Genomic DNA, 10000 nt, shown 5'->3' on the forward strand with positions numbered 1-10000 from the left:
TGACTAAATTAAGGTAAACTGACTTCACTTTGACTCATTATAGCTGAAAACAGTACAGTGCAGTGCTTGTCTAGTCTAACGCTTCTTAATGAAGAATGTGCATTTATTTAGACACCAGATAAACACTCTGGAGGTCAACTTTTCTGCAGTGTATCGAACATTACAGTACTTTACAGCGTCTTAAAAAGTTTTTCAATCTAAACATTTGTTCAACCCAACTGCTGGGTTTGTCTATATGACCAAGCGCTGAGTTAACCCAACGCATGAGTTTTAGATATGCTCGTTTACATGTGCTTTAATATGGCAGTCAGACAGAATAACTCAAGCAAAAAGAGCAGCACAAGCCTGCATAAGTCGATCAGGATAACCCATAATCAAGTGTCTGAGCTGGGTCACTCACGGGCGGTGGCGGTGCGGATGCGCAGCGGGTCCCCGCAGATCTCCAGCAGCTCCAGCAGCGCGTACAGCGGCAAACCGGAGACCCGCAGACCCTGCAGCTCCAGCAGCAGCTCCGGGGGTGAAGAGGAGCTCAGCGGCCGCACCCAGACGAAATGCCCGCTCTCAGAGCCTCCAGACACGGCCAGCGGCAGACGCCCGCCCGCCCCGCGCCACACCGCGCTCTCCCGCTCCATCTCAGGTGAGTCTAACACTATCAGTAGAGTGAGTGAGTGAGCGAGTGTGTGTGTGTGTGTGTGTGTGTGTGTGTGTGTGTGTGTGTGTGTGTGCGTGTGTGTGTGTTTTTTTTTTATTGTGACAGATCAGGCCACGCAGTTGTATAATGTGATGGATATGGCACAGGAGAAAGTGACTTATGAGGACATTACCCATGTGCCCATGTGTTAAAACGCTTATAAATCACACAGCTGTTCAGAGAAACTGCACACCTTCCTGTCAGGATAATAGAATATACAGTCTGTAAAAACATGGAAACTTCACCTGTGTGTGTGTGTGTGTGTGTGTGTGTGTTATCAGTTGTACAGCGCACTGAGCCGCCTCACCCAAGTGTGTTTTCAACAGTCACTAGTGGCCATGAATGTTCAGTCAGTCTCTCTCTTTGTGCTCACTCCCTGATTTATCAAGGCTCGCCACAGCGTAATGAACCATTAGTTACTCTGGCATACATTTTATGTGGCGGATGCCCTCCCAGCTGCAACCCAGCATTGGGAAACACACACACACTTTCTCTCTCGCTCACACACTCTGCTCAGGTGAGTTCCCCTACAGTGTCCTGCATGTGTTTGTACTGTGTGCACTCGGAGGAATCTTCAGGAGATGACCTCTGCTCATTATATTCTCACAACTGACTGACTATAGTTTTGTTTTGTTGTTGAAGGAAAGAGCTTATTTGACAGGAAACTAAGACTGATTAAATTGTGTAAAGAGTGTGATTACAGAGGTCAACTATTCCAGCATATGTTTTACACAGCGGATGCCCTTCCAGCTGTAATCGAGTACTGGGAAACACCCATACAGACAATTTAGTTGATCAGTTCCCCTATAGCGCAAGTGTTTGGACTGTGGGGGAAACTGGAGCACCCGGAGGAAACCAACACCAACACGGGGAGAACATGCAAACTCCACACAGAAACACCAACTGACCCAGCTGGGGCTCGAACCAGCGACCTGAGTGCTGTAAGGCCAGTGACACCACTGAGCCACCTTAATATCTAGTGTTTTATCTAATAAATATCTGTTTCAGGTCTTGAGGACACCAGAGACCCTTTAAACACACCTGGTAAAACTCAATCCTCCTGTCTTTACATTATTCTTCAGTGTGAATCACCGACTGTAAAGAGAGGGCTGGGTTAGGGTTAATCAGAGACTGTGAATGAAGCAGCTCTCCTGCTGAACTTTGCTCTTGAACACACCTGTAAGCCCTCAGACCGACCTTTCTCCACAGCAAACACAGCTTTACTGCCCTGAGGACGCTTTAAACACACCAGCAGACCTTTATTACTGTGAGGACAGATCTACTCTGTGTTTAGAGGGTTAGTTCACACAGAAATACAAACTCGCTCTTAAATCCATCACCCTTTACTTGATCCAAACCTGTTTGAGTTTCTTCTGTTGAACACTAAAGAAGATGTTTTGAAGAATGCTGATAACCTGTAACCATTTACTTCCACAGTATTTGTCATTCCCACAATGTTAGTCAATGGTTACAGGTCTTCAGCATTCTTCAAATCATCTTCTTTAGTGTTCAACAGAAGAAAGAAACTCAAACATGTAATAATATAGGAGTAAATATTGTTGGGTGAACTATCCCTTTAACACGGACACACACACACACACACACGCACACACACACAGCTGATCTGTGCTCAGTGTATCAGAGGTGTGAGGGGGGATATGATGCACTATTGGTTTGTTTTGGTCCTCAGTCCAGCTCATAATGCTTCAGTAAAGTAAGTGAGGATGAAGATGGATGAACAGAGCCTCCACACACACTCTGAGCCCACTGCACCGTCACCCGCTCGGCTTACTGATTAACCGTCTTCTTATCAGTGTTTTATATAAACTACAGCAGACGGGTCAAAGATCCAAGAGCTTTAAGCATTTGAATAAATGAGCATATCATAAACATGTGCAGTCTAAATGCAGGTCTTTCTGTCCACAAAACAATATCATCTGTTTCCTGATGTCCAGAAGGCAGTATAATGTCAAATGCAGTAAAACACTGCTAAACACAACGACAGCTTCTGTGTCAGAAAACCTCAAACGAGAAACGAGAACAACAAGAGGCATTCCCTGCCATTAAAAGAGGATTCTCTGATGTTCCTGCATGAATTAAGGCTAAAGCAGAGCATGTAATGGTGTATGTAGTGATGCATCACAGAAGTGTGTGTGCTGTTAGTGTTAGGCTGTGTAAGCCTCACATGATGAATACGATAGTGATCTATAGCAAACACTGAGTGTTTTTGAACCGTACTATATTAAAATACTGGAGTTAATCTGCTGTGGTGATTCCACAGTCGCTAACACAACAACTAACAAATGAGCTAATACTGTAGTTTTCTATAGGCTATATTGTCTACGGTACACCGCAGTTTACTGCACCACAGTTTACGCTTGTCTAACCATGTTTGACTGAAATATCGTGTTTAAAATGAGTGTAGTGTGTGAATGAGTGTACTACAACTTTTTTGTAGTAAAATAATAACACTGTTTAAATCTAGGTTTAGAATGATTAGCTAATACATATAAAATGCTATAATTTCTTGTTTGTTTGTTTGTTTGTAAAGTACCTACAGCCGCTGTAGATGTGTAGTTATTTTACAGTGTGTGCTTTGAGCAGGAGGTCTGAGGTTTATGCTTCGAGGAATAAACTCACATTTAAGACAAATATGAAGACGCTGAAGGAGAAATCACAGCACTCATCGGAACTTTAATGAATAAGCAGTGAGCATCTCGGATCTCTTTCCACCGCCGGTTAATCGCAGCAGGACTTTTATTCTGAAGCTCCGCTCTCCGTGTTGTGTTTCCGGCCGCTCAGCCTGCGCACAGACAGACGCTGGACGTTAAACGGGGACCTGTTGAATTAATGCAGGTTTTGGAAACGCCGTGATTTTCCGCGATGAGGGCCGTTCCTACATGGATAGATAAAGTCCACGACCGGGACAAGGTGGAGCAGTGGTGAGCGCTTCTCTTACACACACATACTCGCACACATACTCGGTTAGCAACCGTTGCCATGTCAACAACCCGAGCGGCCATCATGAGCCCGTTACAGTCATAAACACACACTCAGATCATCACTGCTTCGGCGATCTGAGATATAAACATATATATATTTACAGTCATTTAGTCCACAGTTTCACAGCCTTCAGTCATTCTGCTAAACGGTAAACATTAATGTCGATGTGGAGACATCATCTGGAGCACTAGACTGAGGCAGGGACACTGCAGCGCTTAACGTGGCTCAGTTTAACTTAACATCAGCCAGAGAAACCCACATCTCTGTCAAACTGTGCTTGTAATTAACCATAACTTCTATAAAAAGAAAGAGTCCTAATTCCACAGATAAAGTGAAATAACACCACATTAAGCGCTATCTCCCCATTGAAGTCTATTATAGGGAAACAGCTGATGGCTGACTGTACCTCAACAACAGGCGGGGAAACACTCTGATGTGGACAGATGAGCTCTGATTATAGTCAGTGAGAGGATGACATTATAAAATAACATGGAGTCTATTTATGTACTAGTGTAAATGTGTGTAAATTTATAATTATTCCGTTTTTAAAGTAATTTCAGTAATATTATTGACTGATATAAAAGTGTTCACTTGATTAATGTACAGTACAGTTTGTAAAGTCATATGAACACATTTTCAAAAGGCCGTTCATAAAATCCACTTGTATTTATGATAGATCAGCTCTTACTGTCAGAATAATGCGCTTCAGCTCACTGACGTCCAGCAGCACAGAGGAAACACTGAACACAACACTGAGCACTTTAGACTTCAGACAGTGTTTATCACCAGTAAAGTTTGGTTCCCTGCTTGTAGTTGAGGTACAGTCAGCCATGTTCAGCTGTTTCCCTATAATAGACTTCAATGTGGAGAGGGATGTGTTCACTTCATCAGTGGAATTGGGTCTGTCGTTAGGGTTAATTACGAGTACAGTCTGACAGAGATGTGGAGTTCTCTGGATGATGTTGAGGCACATTCAGCCGTGTTCAGCTTCTTCATGTTTAGCGCTGTGGAACGTCCCCGTGTCAGTCAGCATGATGAGCTGAACTCGGTTATCTCAGAGATCATGTTAATGTGATGATCTGGAAGAGCTTTATCTGGACGTGTGTTATTGTGAACAGATGATTCTCATTCTGTGTTGATCCCGGCGTCTCGACTACTGCTGAGAGTCTTACAGTCCTGTGCAGTTCAGTCAGAGACGCTGAATCTGGAGAAGATGATGAGGATCTGTGTGTGTGTGTGTGTGTGTGTGTGTGTGTGTGTGTGTGTGTGTGTGTGTGTGTGTGTTTCAGCATTTATGATCTGGCCTTCAGACCCGACGGCTCTCAGCTCATCGTTGCGGCTGGAAACAGAGTTCTGGTAAAGAGACCCCATCAGACCTTCTCCATCATAATATCATTTGAGAAAAGGATCATTGGTAAACACTGAAATCATGTGGTCAGCCAGTGAGTGTCGGAGCACAGCTGATGAAGCAGTGCTGGTGTTGTTCTGAAGTCAGACTAGCGTATAAACACTCAAACTAGCGTATAAACACTATAGTCACTGTTTAAAAGTGAACGAATGTGCGTATATAACACCAGCTGTACCTTAGTTGAGTATAATCGTGTGTGTGTGTGTGTGTGTGTGTGTGTGTGTGTGTGTGTGTGTGTGTGTGTTGCAGGTGTATGACACTGCAGATGGGACGCTCATCCAGCCGCTGAAGGGCCACAAAGACACAGTGTACTGCGTCGCTTACGCCAGAGATGGTGAGTGTGTGTGATTCTCTGAGTGTGTGTGTGAGAGAAAGAGAGATACTCTGTGTCTCTGACTCTGTCTGTGTGTGTGTCTGTGTGTGTGTGTCTGTGTGTGTGCGTGTGTGTGTCCTCCTTCTCAGGGAAGCGCTTCGCCTCTGGTTCCGCAGATAAGAGCATCATCATCTGGACCTCAAAACTGGAGGGAATCCTCAAATACACGTGAGACGCGAGTGTGTTACAGCATGCACAGCAATACAGCGCACGCGAGAGCCTCATGTGTGTGTGTGTGTGTGTGTGTATGTGTGTGTGTGTGTGTGTGTGTGTGTGTGTGTTTCAGGCACAATGACTCGATCCAGTGCGTCAGCTACAACCCCGTCACACACCAGCTGGCCTCCTGCTCCTCTGGAGACTTTGGTGAGCCGGAACACACACACACACACACACACACACACACACACACACACACACACACACACACTCACGCAGCTCCTCATCAGGCAGGGTAGACAGCAGTCCAGCGCAGTATTAAAGCTGTGCAGCTCTTCATCTTCCTCTTCCTCTGTTATTCTCTGTGTGTGTTCAGTTGTGTTGACTAATGAATATAAAGGAGAATAAAGCCTCACTGTGCTCATCACTGACATCATCCTCATCCTCATCCTCACCGCAGGGCTGTGGTCCCCGGAGCAGAAGTCTGTGTCCAAACACAAAGTGAGCAGTAAGATCACCTGCTGTGGGTGAGTTCTGCACACACGCACGCACACACACACACACACACACACACACACACACACACGCACACACGCACACACACACACACACACGCACACACACACACACACACACGCACACACGCACACACACACACACACACGCACACACACGCACACACACACACACACACACGCACACACACACACACACACACTAGAGCTCTGGAGCATCATTAGCAGGCTCTGAGGGCCTGATGCTGTGGGTTTGAGTCTCCGTTGTGACGTTGATCATCAGAGCTTCTGCTAGTGCTGGTGTTTGATATCTGAGGGGAAGCGTCGGCTGCTGCTGCTGAGTGATGCTCAAACTCACACCGGGTCCAGATGATAACAGAAGGTTTGTGCATGGCTCATGTGGATGATCAGGACTGATGCTGGTGTGTTGTGCTGATCTCAGGTGGACGAATGACGGTCAGTATCTGGCTCTGGGAATGATGAACGGAGTGGTCAGCATCAGGAATAAGAACGGAGAGGAGAAAGTGAAGATCGAGCGTCCAGGAGGCTCTTCATCACCTGTCTGGTCCATTGCCTGGAACCCCTCCAAGTAAGACCGCATCGCCCTCACCTCATCATAACATCACATGACATCATAACATCATTGTGACATCATTATGACCTAATCGTGACCTCATGATGTCACAACATCATTAGTGTGTGTGTGTGTGTGTTTGTAGCTCTGCTAAATAAACACATTCACAGACCAGACACTAGAGGGCGCTGCTGCTCTACACTCCATCTCACACACACACACACGCACACACACAAAAGGACATATTTTGTGTCACACTGAGTCTGTGTGTGTGTGTGTGTGTGTGTGTGTGTGTGTGTGTTTCAGGGATGAGCACAATGATATCCTGGCGGTTGCAGATTGGGGACAGAAGCTCTCCTTCTACCAGCTGAGCGGGAAACAGGTGAGAGTTCAGCCTCAGGTGTTCATTACAGAGAGGAGCACACACACACACACACACACACACACACACACACTCTCTACGGGATTACAGTCATGATGAAGATGAACAGCAGATCACTGGATATGACCACTGCCCTTAGATCAGTCCTTCGCCCCGTCTGTCCTCAGTCTATGGCTGAATCTGACCTCAGATCAGTGTGAAACACGCAGACGTCTGCGAACACACGTCAGCGTCTCACACACACACACACACACACACACACACACACACACACACACAGTGTTCTCCTCTGGAAAACATTATGCTTCAGCAGCACACACACACACACACACACACATGCCCCAGGTGCTCATGGGAAGTGCACTAATGAACAGGCCTTCGTTACTGCGCCGCTCGTTAAACTGGAGGGATGTACAGAGAAACAGGAGAGCAGCAGAACACACACACTCACACATACACACACACACACACACACACACACACACAGAGACACTCACACAAACATACAGAGACGGTTATATAGACACACTCCCTCTCTCTCTCTCTCTCTCTCTCTCTCTCTCTCTCTCTCACACACACACACAAACACACACACCTGTGAGTTTATTAAGGATTATTCAGTGCAGGAGATCTGCATCGGTGTGTGTGTGTGTGTGTGTGCGTGCGTGCGTGTGTCTACCGCAGGAGTGCTGATGTGGTTTTCTGTGTGTGTGTGTCAGATTGGGAAGGACCGGCCGCTGACCTTTGACCCCTGCTGCGTCAGCTTCTTCTCTAAGGGGGAGTATATGGTGCTGTGCGGCTCCGACAGGCAGGCGGCGCTCTACACTCGAGACGGGGTCCGGCTGGGCAGCATCGCGGAGCAGAACGCCTGGGTCTGGAGCTGCCGGGTCAAACCCGACTCCAATTATGTGGTACAGCATCACTCATCACACTCCAGTCCAGTGTGTGTGTGTGTGTGTGTGTGTGTGTGTGTGTGTGTGCGCACTGCCGTCGCCTCTATTTAAAGCTGCTCTTATTAATAGTAAAACAGATTAGAGGTGTAAAATCTGACAGCGCATATGTGAACAGAACAGGAGATGTGTGAGACTGAGAGCTCATTAGAGATGTGAAAATCAGCACACACACACACACACACACAACACACACACACACACAGCACACACAGCACACACACAGCTCTACTTTATAAAGGCTTCACACACATTAGAGCTTCATTACCAAACTGAAGAGCAGTCAGTAAGTGTGTTCTGCGCTCATGAGGAGTGTGTGTGTGTGTGTGTGTGTCCGTGTGTGTGTGCGTTAAATTTACAGCTCTTAAAGGGCCAGCTCACCAATTAATGCTCATTCCTCATCATTCACTCCCTCATTCTAAACCTTTATGAGTTTCTGCTGTTGAACACAAAGGGAGATATTTTGAAGAATGCTGGACCTGGTGTCCTCCATAGTGTTGTTGTTGAGGCTGAAGGTGTTGTTGTGTTCTTATCCTCGGCTGTGCTGTGTTGTGTTGTGTTGTGTGTCAGGTTCTGGGCTGTCAGGATGGCACCATTGCCTTCTTCCAGCTGATCTTCAGCACGGTTCACGGCCTCTATAAGGACCGCTACGCCTACAGGGACAGCATGACGGACGTCATCGTGCAGCACCTCATCACGGAGCAGAAAGGTGACGCTCTGTGCTTTAGCGGACAGCCACCCTGCAAAACACATTTACTCAGCACCACTTCATACATATGCAAACATAGCCCTGCCCTAAAGCACTGGTAGCCCTGCCCTAAAAAGCACTGGTAGCCCCGCCCTAAAGCACTGGTAGCCCCGCCCTAAAAAGCACTGGTAGCCCTGCACTAAAGCACTGACTGCCCTGCCTGATAGCTCCGGTAGCTCCGCCCTAAAGCACTGGTGGCTCCACCCTAACGCACTGGTAACCCTGTCCTAAACACTGGTAGCACTGCCCTATTGCTCTGGTTGCTCCGCCCTAAAGCACTGGTGCCCCGCCATAAAGCACTAGTAGCCCTGCACTAAAGCAGACAGACCTGCTCTATAGCTCTGGTTGCTCCGCCCTAAAGTACTGGTAGCCCTGCCCTAAAGACTGGTAGCCCCGCCCTCAACACTGGCAGTCCTGCCCTAAAGCACTGGTAGCCCCACCTTAAAAACTGGTTGTCCTGCCCTATAGCTCTAGTAGCTCCACCCTAAAGCACTCGTAGCCCTGCCCTACACCACTGGTAGGCCTGCTCTAAAGCACTAGTAGCTCCGCCCTACAGGACTGGTGGCTCCGCCCTACAGCACTGGTGGCCTGGTGTTCCCTCAGTAAGGGTGTTTTCAGGGTGTTGTTCGTCCTCAGTGTGCTCATGTGAATCAGGCGCAGTGTGAAGTGTGTGTCATATGACTGTGTTAACGGAGAGCGTCTCCATCTGCAGTGCGCATCAAGTGTCGTGAGCTGGTCAAGAAGATCGCCATCTACCGCAGCCGACTGGCCATCCAGCTGCCCGAGAAGATCCTGATCTACGAGCTGCACTCCGACGACTGCGCAGACATGCACTACAGAGTGAAGGAGAAGATCTGCAGACGCTTCGAGTGCAACCTGCTGGTGGTGTGTTCACAACACATCATCCTGTGTCAGGTACAGTGCTCTGCAGACGCACACTACACACTATAGATGCTCACTGCAGACTACAGACACTCACTACACACTACAGACGCACACTACACACTATAGATGCTTACTGCAGACTACAGACACTCACTACACACTACAGATGCACACTACACACTACAGACGCACACTACACACTACAGACACTCACTACACACTACAGACGCACACTACACACTACAGACGCACACTACACACTACAGACGCACACTACACACTATAGATGCTTACTGCAGACTACAGACACTCACT

The 10000-nt window shown here is 47.4% G+C and overlaps 2 protein-coding genes across 3 annotated transcripts in view; both read left to right on the forward strand.

Moving 5' to 3' along the window:
• LOC130233990 (intraflagellar transport protein 122 homolog) overlaps positions 1-672 on the forward strand; it is a 6731-nt gene extending 6059 nt beyond the window's left edge. The window contains exon 11 of the mRNA XM_056464268.1: positions 380-672. Coding sequence (XP_056320243.1) covers positions 380-672 — 293 coding nt within the window. The remainder of the gene's footprint in view (positions 1-379) is intronic.
• Positions 673-3466: 2794 nt separating this feature from the next.
• ift122 (intraflagellar transport 122 homolog (Chlamydomonas)) overlaps positions 3467-10000 on the forward strand; it is an 18212-nt gene continuing 11678 nt past the window's right edge. For both annotated transcript variants that reach the window (XM_056464533.1, XM_056464534.1), the window contains exons 1-11: positions 3467-3633; positions 4984-5050; positions 5352-5436; positions 5565-5643; positions 5762-5838; positions 6092-6158; positions 6589-6735; positions 7027-7102; positions 7822-8013; positions 8623-8761; positions 9513-9715. In XM_056464533.1, the coding sequence (XP_056320508.1) occupies positions 3575-3633; positions 4984-5050; positions 5352-5436; positions 5565-5643; positions 5762-5838; positions 6092-6158; positions 6589-6735; positions 7027-7102; positions 7822-8013; positions 8623-8761; positions 9513-9715 (1191 nt within the window). In that variant the 5' untranslated portion in view covers positions 3467-3574. The remainder of the gene's footprint in view (positions 3634-4983; positions 5051-5351; positions 5437-5564; positions 5644-5761; positions 5839-6091; positions 6159-6588; positions 6736-7026; positions 7103-7821; positions 8014-8622; positions 8762-9512; positions 9716-10000) is intronic.

The sequence above is a fragment of the Danio aesculapii genome, chromosome 8, assembly GCF_903798145.1.
Source record: "Danio aesculapii chromosome 8, fDanAes4.1, whole genome shotgun sequence".
Classification (NCBI taxonomy): domain Eukaryota; kingdom Metazoa; phylum Chordata; class Actinopteri; order Cypriniformes; family Danionidae; genus Danio; species Danio aesculapii.